Here is an 18,509-nt window from a genome sequence, read left to right on the forward strand (position 1 = left end):
TTAACCCTTTTTTAAAATTTGCAACAGGGTCTCAGTGAGTTGCTGAGGCTGGCATTGCACCTGCCATCAGAGTCTCAGGGAGGGCAGTGACAGACCACGGTCATATAGCTAGTACACGCAGGGCCTTACCTCAGCCTGTAAAATACAACCCGTTTGAGGCCTATCTACTGTGCCCACAGTGCTCTCTGACATGACACCTGGAGGCTCCAGCACAGACACACTGGGGCCACAAGGATCCGGGGCTGGGTGGGAAGGGTCCCCTACAGCAGCTACTGTAGGCTCCATCTTGAGGCACTGAGAGTGGGCGTTGGTGTAGCTGAACTTGGAACCAGGGTGACAAAGGGACAGGGGGAGGAGAGGTGAAGGGAGAGGGGAAGGTTAGAGGGGTGAAGGAGAAGAGAGGGAAGGAGAGGGAGTTGACTGGGTCCTGCAGAGGAGCGAGGCCATTTCTGGCCTTGGGCACAGGGCCACGGTCACAGGGCAGGTGGTCAGAAGTCCAGGGCAAAGCACTCGGGCTGTACCTGTCCTCTTCCTTGGACTGGGCCCCACCCTTGATGTCAGCAGAACAGTAGTTGCGTTAGTGGTACAAGAGAAGTGGTGGGTCTCTGAGCTCCACCTGCAAATACTAGCTTGGAGGAGGAGGAGGACCACAGGGGTACATGGGGGAAGAATGCAAGTAGGACCCAAATAAGGAGCAGCAGGCCCTGGAGAAACCCTCAGGGAGGGTGGGAGGGAAGGCTCAGCTTACTCTAGTCTGGGAGCTTGACTCCCTGTATCCAGAGCTCAGCCCCTGCTAAAAGTTTCAGGGTTGGCTGCTATGGACTGGGATGTAACCAGCCTCTGAATGATGAGAAACACCAACTATTCTAGCCAGGCATGGTGGTTATGGTTGTAATTCTAGCATTTGGGAGGCTGAGACATGAAGATCGCAGGTTTGCAGCCAACCTGAGCTACTTCTTGAGGCCCTCTCCAACTTAGAGACCCTGTTACAAAATAAAGAATAAAAAGTGGGGCTGAGGGGTATGGCTTGGAGGTAGAATGCTCCTGGATTCAACCCCCAGTTCCTCAAAAAGAAAAAAAAAGAAAAACCAACATTTAGATGTCTGCTCAAAGGAAGTCAGAGGACACTGACTCCTGGTAGCAGGAGAAAAACATACTCTGAATCCAGGACTTAGTGAGTCATGTCACCTCGGAGCTAGCCCTGGGAAATGCAGACAACTTCTGGGGACGATATATTGGTAAATACACTTTTTGTGAGTGTAGAGGGTGGGTTTCAGACCCGCAGGGTGTCTTTGTGTCCTCGGAGACTGCTCTCAGCCCGGGGCGGGCGCAGCGCGTGTCCTCCTGTGGCCTTATCCTCACCTGACCCCAGTGGGTTATTTACAGGAGTGGGATTTGGAAGAAATATTTTTCACCTGAGGCTTCACCCCATAGCGCTGGGTCCCTGACTGCTGTTCTAAAGGTTCCTGTGCCCCAAGTAGGGTGGAACCCTGGGTAGAAGAAGCTCAGGGCTTGCCTGAGAGGGAGGCCAGCCTCCACATCACTGGGCACGGGGTAGCTGAAGCTTGGGGAGCCAAGGTGAACAGTTGTGGGGGCAGAGGACAGAAAGTGTATGCCCGGTACAGGGGGCACCGGCTCCCCGCTGGGCTCCCGCATTCCTCAGTGACCTCCTGGGGTAACTGGTGTGCTTGTCTCTACTAGTTTGCTCCAGGAGCTTTAGGAGTGTGGGTGGGGCTGACATTTCTTAAGTGCCCATCCCGTGCCAAGTGCTGGTGAAGCACTTCCATGAATGTCGGCTCAGGCGACCTTCACCCAACCCTCTGTGGCCGGGTTTGTACAGTATCTGTGCTTCACAGATGAGGCCAGAGGTGTGGCCGGAGCCAGGCTGGCCTCTTCTCCTTCCTTGCTGCGCCCGCCTGGTTCTCTGCAGTTGTCTGAGGCCTGGTGGCCGCTCCGGGCTCACCCCAGGACCTGTCTCTTCTAGGAAGCCTTGGCTGACTGCTGCAGCCTCTGTGCTCTCCCTCACTTCAGGTTTCCTGAATTCAGAGAACACTCTGGCTGTCCCCTGCTTTGCTCACGGGGCCTTGTGACTTGACATCTCTGGGGATGTGTCGTGGGCTGAATCACTTCCTAGTTACATAAACAGAAGCAAAGCACTAACTCTCTGAGCTTCACTTTAACTATTGAAGCCTGGAGTGAATGACATGCTCTTGGAGATGGAGAGCAAGGCCCTCCATGGGGTTACTCACCAGCCTTGTTGCCCAGGCACGCTGCATTCTGCACGCCAGCGTGCCTCTGTGTCCTCCCCACAGGGCCTCATTACAGTAGCTGCTCAGGTGCCGTGGACTGACAAAGCTACCTATCTCAGAGACAAGGGGGGCCGGACGTGGTGGCGCACACTTGTAATCCCCGTGCTTGGGAGGCGGAGACAGGAGGATCGTGCAGGTTCAAAGCCAGTTGTGCTGGCTTAGAAGACTCGGTTTCCAAATAAAAATATAAAAAAATATAGGTGTCTGTGAGTGTAGCCCAGAGGTAGAAGGGTTTCCAGGAACCCCAGTACCACCAAAAAAAAAAAAAAAAAAAAAAAAAAAAAAAAAAAGAGACAAGGGGGACGCGGAGGGACATGTTCCAGGAGACCTGTCTACTTCGCTGACAGACTTCAAAAACTAACAAAGAAAAGTACAGAAAGGGAAAAAGGGGGTGGGGAGAAGTGAGCTGGGTGTGGTGGCGCACGCCAATAATAATAATACCAAGATTTGGGAGGCTGACAGGAGAATTATAAATTCAAGGTCAGCCTCAACAACTTAGTAAGACCTTGTTTCAAAATAAAAAATAAAATAGGGCTGGGGATGTAGCATGGAGGTAGAAACAGTAAAGGAAATACCGAGTGTCGCTCTAATCTGGACTACTCTAATACTGGGGGCGGCCTAGTCTCCTGTTCTGGATGAGCTTCTCCAGAGAACTGAATGGTTATCCAGTTTTCTCTCTGCAGTTGGAGCACAAATGAATTCCTAGCATCCCTACTCCAGTGGCGGCCCAAGAACCACTTGAACACAAATACAAACACCAATAAGAGTTTATTGAAACAAAGGCAGGAACAATGACCTTAAGAGCTGGGTAAAAACAATAAATGTAAAAACAATAAATTAAATGCATGGTTAGAATTTTGGACAATCAGATAAATAGCTTGAAGGAGGTGATTTCTCCTTCTTCCCCTGCTGATTAATTCAATACAGCATAAAAATAATTTATATCTATAAAATACCCTTATTCCCAAGCCAATGAACTGGAGCTGGTCCTAGGATTTCCTTGTTTATGCACTATGAACACAACCTACCTCCCTTCCCCCACAGCCAGGCTCCAATGTTTAAGGCAAAAGTGGCCTATCCTATTCCAGCAGAGGGTGGGCTCAGGTCTGCAGCCAGCTGTGCCTGCTTGGGTCCCTTGGTCAAAAGACAGGTGGCCCCTTGGGTGCTGGAATCCATTGTGTTTCTAGCCTTTGCCTCACCACAGAAGACGCTGAAGCCCTGGTAGGCGGATACTGGCAGGTGTGGGGCACTCCTCCAGTGGACTGACTGGGTCTCAAGGTGGCCATGGACTAGGCTGGTGGTTTTGGGGCTGAGCTGCCCGGAGGGAGGCAGACCTGGTGTCTCTTGCAAGCTGGACGAGGCTGGCTGGGACAGGAGCCTCTTTCCTTCAGTCCCTCAGGATGTATCAGTCTTTCTGGGAGTACTTGGAAGAAAATATCCGTGCGATCCTACGAGTTTCTTCCTCAGGCAGGTTGGGAGGGAGTGAGGTGGGTCTGGGACGACAAGACCTCTGGGAGACAGTGCCCCTGATGGCTTCAGTCTTGTCCTGGAAAGGAAGTCAGCCAGGTTAGTGCTGTGGAAATAGCACTGCCAGTGGATGACTCTGCCTCCTCTTTTGATCTTTTGGCTCACATGTATGTAGAGCCGACCAGTTTACAAAGCACCTTACACGGTTTTTTTTTTTTTTTTTTTTTTTTTTTTTTAGTGCTGGGGATGGAATCCAGGGGTATTATTCCTCTAAGCTACACTTCTAGCCCTATTTTTTTTTATTCTTCATTTTGAAACAAGAGTCATATTAAGTAGCTGAGGCTGTCTGTGAACCTGTGATTCTCCTGTCTCAGCCTCCCAAGTACTGGGATTACAAGCACCACCACTTCCGGCTACACCTTATCTTGTTTAACCCTTACCTTGACTCCCATGGGGTGGGTAAACCACCTTCCTCATGTCATTAATAAGGAAACCACAATTCAGGAAGAATCTACTCAAGGTCCTATAGCTCCAAGTGGTGGAGAAGAGATGGGAACCCCAGGTCTGACTCTTTCTGTATCTCTGAAGAGGGAATGTCCTCTCTAGAAGAGTTTTCAGTACATGTGGCACACCCTTGTAATCCCAGTATTTGGAAGGCTGAGACAGGAGGATTATAGGTTCAGGACCAGCCTCAGCAACTTAGTGAGACCTTGTTTCAAAATAAAAAATAAAATAAAATCAGGCTGAGCGTAGTTTGGAGGTAGATTATCTCTGAGTTTAATCCCTAATACCACAAAGAAAATAGAATTTTCAAGACTCATTCCTTTTCTTGCTGCCTCAATCTAGATAAGTTATATGTCTGTCCCACATGTAACCCAGGACTATATCCAACCCCTGTAAAGAAGATGTTGGAGATATATGTATACATACACATACATATATGTATATATGTATACATACACAGTAATTTTATATATGTGTGTGTGTACACACACACACACACACACACACACACACACACACACACACGGGGATTTAACCTAGGGGCATTTTATCTCTGAGCTATAATCCCATTCCTTTTTATTTTTTTGATTTGAAAACAGGGTCTTGCTAAACTGTTGAGGCTGGCTTCAAACCTGTGATCCTCCTGTCTCAGCCTCCCAAGTACTAGAATTATAGATGTGCACTACCACACTGGGCTGGAGATTCATACTTCCTGTTTGGACCTTTGAGTTCCTGGAGCCACCAGGTGTCATGATGCACATAACTCATCACCAACAGGTGTTTTGGTTTGGAAATAAAATGCCCCCCAAAGACACTCGGATGTTGGCCAATGCAGCCAGGTTCGGAGGTGGGTCATGGCTGGGGGAGGTGGATTGCGCGGATGTGGCCTTGGGGACTGGATCTGTCCCTGGTCTTGGCGTTTCTCTCCCTCTCTGATTCTGGCTTCCATGAGCTGAGATTGCCTTTTCTCCACAGCACACCCTGCCGCCATGGTTTCTGTCTTGGAGCAGGTCGTCCGTGTACTGATTCTTCAAACCAGTGAGTCTAAATCGACCTGCGCTTCTCTAAGGTGTTCTCGTCAGGTATTTGGTCACAGTGGTGTCAAAGCTACTGAGGCACAGGACGCCCCTTGTGCTGCCTCTGCGGCAATTCCTCTGGGTTGCAGCTTCGTGGTCCTCTGAATGCCTGATTCTCTCATTTGCTCATTCACCATTTTTTTTTTTTTGTCCTACTCTGTGTCAGGTTCCTGCGCTGAAGGGACTCAAGGCTATACAGCAAAATCCCCCAGGCGACTGGCCGATGGGCAAAATCTTGAGGAAAAGGGGTTGCTGGTCTGGGAAAAGGCAGAGCAGAAAGGTGCAGCAGCCACCATGACGATCTGGCTGACTTCACAGCATGTAGCCTGCCCTGCGCACCCTATGCAAAGACCTCTCCTGTCCCCATCCCTCGAGCCGAGGTCTTCCCCAGCTCCTGGGGCACAGAGAGCACACAGCACTGCTCCCTGGGCACTGAGTCATCAGCGTGGTGACACCCTACAGGTGGCAACCACCTCCCCTGCCCTGCACGCTGCTAGCAGGGAACTGAGCCCTCACTAGCAGTGCTTCTGAGATCAGCAGCATTTAGTAACCCTCCTTTCCTGCATCTCTTTAGCCTTCTGTAAAAGGGAGACAGAGTAGCCGGGCATGGTGGCACATGCTCGTAATCCTGGCACTTGGGAGGCTGAGAGAGAAGGATCGCAGGTTCGAGGACAGCCTCAGCAAGTACTGAGACTCATCAACCTAGTGAGATCCTGTTTCAAAATAAAAATAAGAGCTGGGTGTGGTGGGGCATGTGCTTGCATGTACTTGGGAGGCTGAGACAGGAGGATTGCAGGTTCACAGCCAGCCTCAGCTACTTAGTGAGACCCTGTTTCAAAATAACAAATAAAAAGAGCTGGGGGTGTAGCTTGAAGGTAGAATGCCCTAGTTCAATCCCTAGTACTACAAAAATAAAAAAAAAATAAAAATAGGGCTTGGGGTGTAGCTTGGAGGTAGATGCCCCTGGGTTCAATCCCTGGTGCCACAAAATAAATAAAATAGGGCTGGGGGGGTATATCCTGGAGGTAGAATGCCCCCCAGGTTTAATCCCCAGTACCACACATACATACAAAGAAAGGAAGAAAAGGGAGACAGAATGAACAGAACTCAGTCCATTCAGCTGCTACCTTCAGAGGTCAGACTTAGGCTCTGGGAGACAGAAATCTACCCACAGAATCAGGATGGTGGTGAGACTGAGAAAAGAGGAGTGGGCTGGCAACCTTGAGGTCGCTGCCAGTCTAGGATTCTAAGTGCTAAGGGAGTGCATATAGGCTGAGCAGCCCTCAGCGCTGCCAACCCACAGCCAGGCTTTCCTCAGGACCAAGAGCAAGCGGCGCCAGCGCTGGTGGCACAGCAGAGCCTTAGAAGATGCTGTTCTGTCTTCGAGGCAGGTCAAGGTAAAAGGGAAGAAGGAAATCCACCTTTTGCTGGTTTTTAACCTTCCTTTCAAAATACAGAAGGCAGCAGCACTGCATAATGCCTGGGCCAGGGAGGTCAGAGGGCCAGCCTCTGCTGCAGCCTCCCCCGAGGCTGGGCGCTCTCGCACGGCATGGCCCAAGATGGGAGTGTGGCAGCTGCTAGAGCAGTGAAAGAGAGGACCAGAGGCTTAAACTGGCCCGGGAGAGACTGCCTCCTGCACCAAACGCCTCTTTCACTCCTCCTAGAACCAGTGGCTGGTGGTTTACCGTGAGCCAGGCCTTTGGTTAAACCAAATCCTCTCAGGCTCTGCAGCGCTCTGGGCCTCTGTAGGCCCTCCCTCTACTCTCAAGACCCAGGCTGGCTATTTCCCGAGCCATTTGGGGCCCAGAGGTGACATGAGTCTCATTCCAGGCTTCTGGCTGTAGTACAAATGGATCTTCTGAGTCACTGAGTGTAACTTACTTTTCATTCCTTTCTCTACTACAATAAAAGGGAGCCAAGAGGTGTTTGTTTATAAGTCAGACGAGAAAGTGGTATTAAAACCTTAGCCATAAACAGGCATGGTGGCCCACACCTGTAATCCCAGTACTTGGGAGACTGAGATAGGAACACTGAAACCAGCCTCATCGACTTAGTGAGACCCTTAGCAACCTAGCAAGAACCTGTTTCAAAACAAAACAAAAACAAAAAAGGGCTGGTGGTGTAGCTTAGAGGTAGAATGCCCCTGGGTACAATCCCTAGTATCTGTCTCTGTCTCTCTCTCTCACACACACACACACACACACACACACACACACACACACACACACAACAAACAAACAAACAGCCAGCAAGCAAGCCTGGTCCTCTACCTCAAATCCTAAAGCCAGGCCTTGTTTCCCCATCTGCCAGAAGAGAAGCATTCTCTATTGTGGAGGGACTTAGATGGACCTTGCTTCCCATGGCTAGAAGGGTCAACTACCTCAGTTCTTAAGAGACCTCTGCTGGTGAGTCATCAAGCCTTTTAGGAGCCTAAACCTACTCAACTTGATCAATCTTTTGGTCAACAGGTAGACATTATTCCTGTCCTCACAGTGCGGCTTAACCTACAGGGGAGACAGACACCAACCTACCCAATAGTGAGAATGAGGCTTGGAGCTTGGGAGCACTGATAGAGCAGGGAAGGTCCAGGTCCAGGGAGGCCTTTACACAGAGCTGGGGCTGCAGATAGGCAGGGTTTCAATGGAGCTGGTTGGGGTGAGGCTGTCCATAGCGGGAGGGTACAAGTGAGCACAGCTTGCAGCTCCCTCCAGGCCCTTATCTGCCCTAGAGTGAATCCAGTGTGGCTGGCTCAGCCAACCTTCCAGCACCCACACCCAGACTGGTGAGCTAGAGGGCCTTATCTGCATGGCCCAGGCCCAGGGACCAGGACAGGGACAGGGCTTGGCTTTATGTACAGGACAGGGCAGGGCAGGGGTGTGGAAGGGATAGAACACACACTCAGCAGCATTTGGCTTTTATTGACCTTAAAAGGGATCAAAAAACATCATGACAGCATTAAAGGTTTTTTTTTTTTTTTCTTGTGGCCCTGGGGGTGGAACCTAAGGGGCTTTCTACCTCCGAGCTACACTCCCAGACCTATTTTATATTTTATTTGGAAACGGGGTCTCACTAAGTTGCTGAGAGCCTCACTAAGTAGCTGAGGCTGGCTTCGAACCTGTGCAATCCTGTCTCAGCCTCCCAAGTGCAGGGATTACAAGCGTGCGCCACCATGCCCGGCGTAAAGGTTCTTTTCTCATCAGGGTTGCTACTTGAAATTACACAGTCCTGGAGGGGCTGGGCAGAGAGGGAACTGCACAGAGCAGGGACACCCCCAGAATGTACTAACTGCTCCTCTCAAATACTCCTGCACCATCGCTGGATGTGTGTGTGGGTAAAGACAGGGGTTGGCAAAGTGTGTGCTCTGCAGGAGCCATTAGCCCTTCTGGGGAGGCAAAAGGCCACAGGGCCCTGGGGCCCAGACAGTGGGTGTCCCTGGAAGGCTACTTTAGAGAGTGACTTGAAAAACCATGCAAGTGGGATTTGAACATAAGAGGATGGGGAGGGCTTTCCAGCGGGGGCTCAGCTTGAGCAAAGGTGTGGGGAAGGAAGTCCACTGCTGGCAAAGCTGTGGAGATGGGGAGGGTGGCAGAAGACAAACCTGGAGCGGGGCTGAGCCTGCTCAGGGCAGTCCGCAGTGTTTGGGAGGAGCCTGACCTGTTCCTCTTGGCTGATCTGTAGAGGCAGGCTGTGAGTGTGTGTCCACACATGCACGCATGTGCACGTACTGTTGCAAGCTGGAGGACAGAGCTGGCATTACTGTGGTCTGGGTGGCAAGCATGGCAGCAGGCCAGAGCTCTCAGCTCTTCAATTAAACCTTCCCCTTCTATATATGAAGGTGTACTTGAGCAGGTTTAAAGAGCAGGTTCTACTTATCTGCTCTTTTCTGGGCACCTGGATACTCAGACCATGAACAGGATGGGCTTCTCTGGCAATAGATTTTTTTTTTTTTTTTGGTAATGGCAATCGAACCCAGAGACCTTCTACCTGACCCCAGGTCTATATTTTTTTAAATTTTTTATTTTGAAACAGAGTCTTGCTAAGTTGCTGAGGCTGGTCTCAAACCAGTGATCTTCCTGTCTGAGCCTCCTAAGTACTGGAATTACAGGCATGAGCCACTATGCCTGAGTCCAAAAGATGTGTCATCTTATTATTATTATTTTGGGGTACTGCCAATTAAACTCAGGGGTTTAATTCTACCCCTGAGCTATACCTCCTGACTTTTTAATTTTGAAACAAGGTCTAACTAGATTGAGAGGCTCGCTACATTGCTGAGGCTAGTCTGGAACCTGCAATCTTCCTGTCTAAGCCTCCTAAATACTGGGTGTGTGCCACCATGCCTGGCTTAGAAGTGTCTTAAAGGAGGCTTCAATGCCAAAAATGGAGCTCTTCTGGGGGGAAAAATAAAGCAAGTGGAAGGAGTAAGGTGTGGTGGTAAAAGGAAATGTGGGGCTCACCAAATCAAGAGGTTAACCCTAGCTGGGCATGGTGGTGCACACTTGTAATCCCAGTACTTGGAAAGCTGAGACAAGAGAATCACAGTTTGTGGCCAGCATCAGCTTAGTGAGGCCTTCTGCAACTTAGTGAGATGCCATTTCAAAATAAAGAATAAAAGAGGGGCCATGGGTATATAGAATGCCTCTGGGTTCAGTCTCCAGTACCACAAAATTAAAAAAAAAAAAAAAAAAAAAGAGAGGCTAAGCCTGGCTGGGTAGTTTTAGTCCTGCATCTACCACTTCTTTGCCAAGTGGTTTTGGGAAAGTAACTTTCTTTCTGGGTCTTGGTTCCTCCTTTGAAAATGGGGAGAAGGATAAACAGATAAAGCAGGAGGAGGGGACCTGCAAACCACAGGCTAACCTGGCCCATAGCTCCCTTTGTGGCCCGGACCCTACCAGGTAGCCTTTTCCTCCAAAGCTCTATCAGGAGGATCTAGCCTTCCTCTTTGGTCTGAAATGTGCTCTCATCCCAGCCATGCGTTCCAGGTCCCTGCACTGCAGTCTCAGGAGGAGCCCTGTGAACAGGACACATGCTCCCACTTGGTCCTGCTTCAAGGCACCGCTGGTCGTTTCCCAGAGGGGAGGTGGTGAGATGGAGTGGAAGGAACACTGGTCTGTGACCCAGCTCATCCACCCCACTTGCTTAACCAAGCAAGTGACCAAGAAACTCTGTTTCTGTGTCTCAGTGACTTCCATACCAAAGTGGAGCCAAGAATTTCTGTCTAGTCTTGCGTGTGTGTGTGTGTGTGTGTGTGTGTGTGTGTGTGTGTGTGTGTAATGGGAATTGAACCCAGGGGGATCAGTCTACACCCTCAGCCCTTTTTTTGTGGTACTGAGAATGGAACCCAGGGGCCATCTACCTCCAGGCTACACCCCCAGATCTATTTTATATTTTATTCTGAAACAGGGTCTCACTAAGTTTCTGTGAGCCTCACTAAGTAGCTGAGGCTGGCTTCGGACCTGCATGATCTTGTCTCAGCCTCCCAAGTACTGGGATTACAAGCTTGCACCACCATGCCTGGCCGTTTGGTCTTCTTACCCAGATCTGTTGTGAATGCAAATAAAATATAGACATGACCAAGGCTCAGGCCAGACATATCTTGCAAAATACAGTAGCCACGCTGGAGCTAGAGCTGATGCCAGCTGTAGATGCCAGAGCAAAACAAAGCCTTGTTGTTCTCACCTCGGGCATGTAGAGCAGGTACAGCACCTCCCGGGCATGCTTAGCGCCAGGCCAGGCCAAGCTCTCCCCATTCCGTAGCCTTCCCCCTTCTCCTGCCCATTGAACCTTTAGCCTGAGGTTAGGGTTGAAGTTTTGTTCTTTCCCAGAGCACCTCCCTTAAACGACACGAACGCTGACTGGGGAGCTGGAAACAAAACTTTCCAGAGTTGAAAATTGAAAACAAACAGCTGCCTCATTCTGGCTGGCTAGGCAGGCTTGCCAACGGACTGCTGCTTTAGAGACCGAGTAGGGGCTCAATATAGCTGCCTGCTTGGTTCAACTTTTACCCCCTTGGCTGGCTGCCTTCCCCTGGGGTGGCTCCCAGAGTCCTCTCCTAAGCTGATGATGAGGACTTCCTTGGCACCAAAGACAGCAGCAAACTTAGCAGCCACAGCTAAGAGCATGGGGGAATCAGGAACAAGACACGGAGCACAGGCCCAGTCCTGAGAGGTAGACCCTTACCTGGCCCACACAGTCCTATGTTACAGCCCTGGTCACGGGGCTCTCACGACCTATGTGCTTCCTGTGTGCCCCACCTGATGCCTTCCTACCCTTCCTCTGAGAAGCCTCCGCTCATAGGCCCACTCCACAGGGCCTAGGCTCCCCCACACACCTAGGCCTCAGTCTACACAATGAAGGAGCCAGATTCCGGAGAGAGAAGAGTTAAAGTCAGGCTCCTAGAAGAGCTCCTAGCTCCTCCCAGACTAGTGGCTCAGGCAACTTGAGCCTAGCACCTGCCAGCAGGCCCCTTCCTGGGCAGTGCTGCCAGTTTTAGTCTGGGCCAGGGTGGGTACCGGCCAGTTCTGGCAGTTTCCCCTGACTTCTGTACATAGTTGGCCAGGTGCTCATCTCTTTCCAAAAGCGTTTATGGCCTTTATCAGAACCGCTTTGACCTTTAGGTCTCTTCTTGGGCTCTGCAGAGGGCTAGGGACTTGGTGGCTCCAACGAATGAGGCAATAGGTCAGGGCCTTCTGCCTCAACAGGGGCAGCTCGGCCATCAGGCCTGGACCCAGGGCTGAGAAGAGAGGACCCGAGGCTCAGGGAGTTCCCTCGGATCCTGCTCCCTGCTGACCTATGTGGTGACTTTGGGAGGCCTGGGTTCTGCCAACACAGAACAGGTGTCTCTGGGTTTAGGAAGGGAAACCAAGGGAAACAAGAATTCTTTCGGCTCTGGGGAGAAAGCAGCAGTCCCCAAACCTGAAGACTGATAGATGGATGGGAGAGACTGCTGACACTGGGGCTCTGGCTCTCGGGAGGTGTTGTGTTACCCTGGTCTCTAACTCAGGGTTGGAAGCGAATACAATCATGGAACTGCTCTCCATATTTCTGGGGCTGCCCTGAAGGGCCCAGTGCCACGTCCGCCTCTAAGTTTTGGATCATGTCTCTCCACTACCAGTACCTCCCTCCCTCTCCACACACACCAAAATGTAACAGCACAGAGAAAAGATGTCTGAGTAATAATGATAATAAAATAATGTAGCTAATCCTCATATGGTACTTACTATATATATTTTAAACCAAGAACTGTTCTAAATATGTTGTATACCTTAATCAGTTAATAACCAATCCCAGCCGGGCAGGGTGGCACACTCTTGTAATCCCAGCATTTGGGAGGCTGAGATAGGAGGATTGTGGTTCGCGGATACCCTCAGCTACTTAGTAGAATGCCCCTGGATTCCATCCTCAGTACCGAAAAAAAAAAAAAAAATCCCAGGAGGCAGATTCTATTATGCCCCTCACTTTTGCAATACTGGGGATTCAACCCAGGAGCATTCTACCTCTAAGCTACACCCTAGCTCTATTTTATTTTTTGGTGGTACACGAAAGAGGCATACAATCCCGCCTGAGTTTATTCCTGATTTGGAAACAGGGTCTTGGTAGGTTGATGAGAGTCTTACTACTTGCTCAGGCTGTCCTCAAACCTGCAATCCTCCTGTCTCAGTCTCACATGTACTGGGATTACAGGCCTGACCACCACGCCTGGCTTATTATTTTTTTTTAACTTTGAAAAAGGGTATCACTAAGTTGTGGAGGGCCTTATCAAGTTGCTAGGGCTGACCATGAACTTCCAATCCTCCTGCCTTAGCCTCCCAAGTACTGGGATTACAAGCATGTGCTACCACCCGTGGCTTATTATGTTCCCTTTTCAGATAAAGGAAGCCCAGAGGAGTCAGATCACTTGCCCCAGGTTACACAGCTAGTAACTGGCAAGGCTAAGATTTCAAGTTGCGCAGTATGGAATCAGGAGTCATGCTCCTGTTATAAAAACTGCCTGGTAGAAGAGAAGAGGGATGTATAGCCTCCCCGTCAGGCCTGTTGCATCCTCAGACCAGAGGAACACGTTGCGCAGGACCTCAGAAACCCAGGATCAGGACCAGGGCAAAAAATCCCAATTTTACTGACTGTGGGCTCACCCACTGGCCTGGAGCACCTCAGTCCCTGGAGATGCCGGCAGCGCTGTGGTCTGGCCGAGTGGAGGGGAGGACGCAGGGTGGGAGGGAGTGGGCAACCGGGCACACTCAGCCTGGCCTTGTCTCTGACTTCCTGCCTCCGACATCACTCCTCATGAACAACAGCATCTGGTCTCAGGCGCGTGGTTAGCCCAGGGCTTGTTCATGAAGTGGGCAGAGCCAGGGCTTGACACAAGGCCCAGAACAAGACAGGGCTCATCCATGGGAAAAGAACCACCGAGTAGGCGAAGAAGGAAGGCCAAGGCTCTGAGGGCAGGTTGCTGCTTGCCTTTAGTTCTGGATCCCTAGCCTATCCTACTGGTGTCAGTCCGGGCCCCTCTCTCCCCATCTCCTTTCTGGCACATATTGTTGGTACTGCTCAGCTGCCATTCAGCTGAGTCTCTGAGGATTCTTCTCTCCAAATCCATAGCCTGTAAAACCTTTCACTCATCTTTGCCGAGTTCTATACAAGCCACCCAGGTTTAGCACTGTCTTCCTCTGCTTTGTTTTACCTAAGTGCTAATATAGGCAAATGTCATTTGAGAAAGTTCATGAATGGTTTGGAGGCCAGTGCCTCTCAAACATCTGGGAGCTCATCAAAGGCAGAGTCCATAGCATCTGCTTTAGCTCTTCAACATGACTTATGTTTGGTAAGAGCTGGTGGTACTTAGCTGGCCCCAAAGGAAGGGGCCATAGCTCCCTTCTCTGTCTTCTCCCAACCTAGTCAGGAGTATGGCTTTGCACATTTGCCAAAAGAGTTACGGTCCAAGTTTAAAACCCAAACTACCGGTTTCAAAACAAACAAAGCTAGGCATGGTGATGCATACTTGTAATCCCCGCGGTTGGGAGGCTGAGACAGGAGGATTGTACAGGTTCGAAGCCAGCCTCAGCTACTTAGTGAGGCTCTCAGCAACTTAGTGAGACCCTGTTTCTAAATAAATTATAAAATAGGTCTGGGAGTACAGCTCGGAAGTAGAAAGCCTCTGGGTTCCACCCCTAGTACCACCACCAAAAACCACAAACAAACAAACAAACAAACAAAAAAACCCAAACTAACCTTTCTACTCTTTGGTCTGCCTAGGCTCAGGCTCAGCTCTGGCTCTCCTACTCACTGATGGAAATTACTGGAGGGTTCTGAGCAGAGAAGTCACATGACTTAACTTATTAAACCTCTTTTAAGAGGTTTACAAGGTTAACAAAATGCTGTATGAGGCCAGGCGTAGTGGTGCACACTTGTAATCCCAATACTTGGGAAGCTGAAACAAGAGCACTGCAGGTTTGTGTCCAGCCTACTTAGTGAGGCCCTCAACAACTTAGTGAGATCCTGTTTCAAAAATATATATATATAAGGCTGGGGGTATAGCTTGGAGGTAGAATGTCCCTGGGTTCAATTCTCAGTACTGCAAGAAACAAAACAAAACAAAAATGCTGTATGAGGAATGAGTTGTCAGGGGCAGGGCAGAAGCAGAGAAGCAAGATATGAGGCTCTCGTAATAATCTGGGCAATAAACGATGACAACGGTTTAGGCCGGTGTGGTAACGGTGGGGATGATAAGTAATTAGATTTGGTTATATTTTAAAGGTAGAGCTGTCAGAATTTCCTCATTAAGTGAAAACACAGGCATCAGGAAGCAATAGAAGAGTTCTGGCCTGAAAAACTAAACTAGAAAGATAGAGTAGACATTAACTGAGGCACATAAAACTGAGGGAAGAACCAATGGGAATAAAATCCGAAATTCCGTTTTACATGTTAAATTTGAGATATCTACTAGGTATCTATGTTTGTTATCTTTCTATTGCTAAGACAAAATATTTGAGATAAACAAAAGGATGAAAGACCTAGCCAGGTGTGGTAGTGCGCGCCTGTAATTCCAGTACTTGAGAGGCTCAGACAGGAGGGCTGCAGGTTTGAGTTCATCCTTGACAACTTAGTAGGACTTTATTTCAAAGTAAAAAGGGCTAGGTGTATAATTCAGAGAACCCCTGAGTTCAATACCTAGTACCCCCAAAACACAACTTTTTCTCTTACTTTTTGGTGTCTGTCTGCTTGCTAGTGTCGAACTGAATAATAGAAAGCAATTCTAAAAGCTGGGGATGGCGGTGTACACCTGTAACCCAGTGCTTGGGAGGCTGGGACAGGAGGATCACAGGTTTGAGGATAACCTCAGCAAGTAGTGAAACTTTCACCAACCTAGTGAGACTGTCTCAAAAATAAAAATCAAATAGGGCTGGGGAGGGTGTAGCTCGGAAGTAGAGTGCCCTGGGTTCAATCCCCACCAGTAACACACACACACACACACACACACACACACACACACACACACACACAGTGACTCTAAAGAATTATATCTGGGAATAAGCAGAAAAGACTGCAATGCAGAGCACATGTGCCATAGAAACCAATGGGCGTATTCACAGCGGATGGAGTAGAAAGAACTTTTAAACACAAAATGAGGAGGCTGACATACATTATTTTGAAACAAATATCCTTGGCCACAAGGATTAATAACAAAGGTGTCCGAGGACCGATAACAAGAGTGCCACGAGTCCAAAGTAGAATAAACAGCTGCTGGACAGACATCCTGACATAAGTATTTTCTGTGTAAGGCTGCGTGGACCTGGCGCAAGGTTGCAGTTCCAGCAGAATGTCTTGTGGTAATTATTTGTATTGGGCAGATACGCAGGAGATGCCTTGCTTTGTAACCTCCCAGCTTTATTGCTATAATTGTTAAGGCTTGGCAAAGCAACTTTTGGTTCTGAGGAGTTTCACACTAGGGTCTTAAGTACACATTCGATTTGACTCCTAGGCTATTCAGCAGTGGCTTGGCAGCCCGCCAAGACTGTAAGATTCTAAGAAAATATGCTGCAACAAACACATGTGGGGTGATCAGCCTCCTGGGTGATGGGCCTTTTAGTGCTGAAACTGAGACTGTTCTGGGCAAGCTGTGATGATGGCACAAACACAAAAGACACTCAGAAGCTAGGTATAGTGGCACGTGCTTGTAATCCCAGCGCTTGGGAGGCTGAGACAGGAGGATCGCCAGCCTCAGCTCCTTAGTGAGGCTCTCAGCAACTTACTGAGGCACTGTTTCAAAATAAAGTGTATATATATATATAGGTCTGGGAGGGTAGCCCTGAGGTAGAAAAGCCCCTGGGTTCCACCCCAGTACCACACAAACAACAACAAGAAACAAACAACAACAAAAAACCAAAAGAGACTCAGAGAAGTCAGGCCACGTGCCCCAGGTCCCTCAGGCACTCACTAGCAGATCCATTATTTCACTCCATGGATGTCTCCTGCCAAACCAGTACTCTGTGTGGGGGTGGCCCCCCAGCACAGATGTTCTGTCCATGTCTGGGAAATACAAAGGAAGACGCAGAGAGGAAGGAGGTGAGCTGCATCATAAAGAGACTAGGAGTAAAGGCCACAGAAGCGCAGAGCTTCCTGGGCAGAGACTGGCATTCTTTCCCTCTGGATAAGATTTACAAACTTGATAAAAACTGAGAATAAAGCCTACTGCAACGTCAGCGGAATAGGAGTTACTATTACAATTAAATATAAACTAGCCAGTATGGTTTTAATATTAGCTTATGTTAATCTCTGAAATTGTTTTATTTTTCAGCTTTACTGAGCACTTATTGCGAAACCCACAGTGCTTTATTTTTTCTCGTCAGCAACCTGCTCCACAGCTCCGTTGGCTCTTTCCGTTCAATGCCCAAGAGCTGGGCGTCGGCAAGGCCGTGGGAGCCTGGCACATGCCTTCCAGTTCTTCCCATCGGTGATGACCGCCTCTCTCCCTGTAGGCGGTCTGGATTCTTGTTTCTTTTCAAGCTGCATGAGGCAGGAGCTTTGTGCTTAGTTTGCTCCGGGGCCTAGAACAGTGCCTGGTACACAGTGCTACTCCTTTCTGCACTGTTACTGCAGTTACTCTCTGAAGACCACCAATGGCCTTCACGCTGACAAAATCGAAGGACAACTCATTCTTCCTTCTGTTTCAATCAGGTATTCTGCCTGCTTCACACTCTTCAATGGATGTCCTTGCACTGAGAATACAGTTGGAACTCCTTTCCATGGTTTACGCTCCCTAAGTGACCTGGCCCTTTGACCTCACGACAGTCGATCTGTCCCAATGCCGGAGCTTTGATTTTGTCAAGCTCTTTTCAGCTTCGGGGCCTTTGCATTCACCATTCTCCCTGCCTGGGATGCTCTTCTGAACTGCCTGGTTCCTTATCAGTACAGCACGCAGTCAGGAACACAGACTGTGAAACCAGACGGCTCGGGTTCTGAGTTTGTTCCAGTACTCAGTTTTTTCTTTTTTGTACTGGGGATTGAACCAGTCCTATTTTATTTTTTTGAAACAAGGTCTCACTAGGTTGCTGAGAGCTTTGCTAAATTGCTGAGTTTATCCTTGAACTTGCGATCTTCCTGTCTCAGCCTCCCAAGTACTGGGATTACAGGTGTGCGCCACCATGCCTGGCTCTCCTCATCTTAAAAGAGGGACCATGATAGTATGTTCCTCATCGAGTTGCTGGATTAAATGACCTAATATAAAGTGCCCAGCACAGTGCCTGATACATGGAAAGCACCATCATGGTGGTCATCTTTCAGCTCTATGTGGCCTCCTCAGAGACACTCTGTTCTTATCACAGGAATTCATACTCATCACATTTTGTGAATATTTTATTTTGTATTTACTATTTGTGCTCCACAAAGACAGAATCTGTCTTATCTATTATTATAGGCTCACTATCTAGTGCAATGCCAGATACAGGGTAGGGCCTCAAGAAATACACATCAAGGCTGAGACAGGAGGATGGCAGGTTCGTGGCCAACCGTGGCTACTCAGTGAGGCTCTCTGCAATGTAGTGAAACCCTGTTTCAAAATAAATAATAAAAAATAGGGCAGGAGGTATAGCTCGGAGATTATATGCCTCTGGGTTCCATCCCTAGCACCACCAAAAAAAAAAAAAAAAAAAAAAAAAAAAAA

At 49.1% G+C, this 18,509-nt stretch overlaps 1 protein-coding gene across 1 annotated transcript in view; it reads right to left on the reverse strand.

Annotated features, from left to right (window-relative positions):
- Positions 1-3,714: 3,714 nt before the first annotated feature.
- C2CD3 (C2 domain containing 3 centriole elongation regulator) overlaps positions 3,715-18,509 on the reverse strand; it is a gene marked incomplete at both ends in the record, with an annotated part of 121,978 nt that continues 107,183 nt past the window's right edge. Inside the window, one exon of the mRNA XM_080696269.1 lies at positions 3,715-3,855. Coding sequence (XP_080552395.1) covers positions 3,715-3,855 — 141 coding nt within the window. The remainder of the gene's footprint in view (positions 3,856-18,509) is intronic.

Source organism: Muscardinus avellanarius, assembly GCF_963383645.1.
Source record: "Muscardinus avellanarius genome assembly, chromosome: 1".
Taxonomy (NCBI): domain Eukaryota; kingdom Metazoa; phylum Chordata; class Mammalia; order Rodentia; family Gliridae; genus Muscardinus; species Muscardinus avellanarius.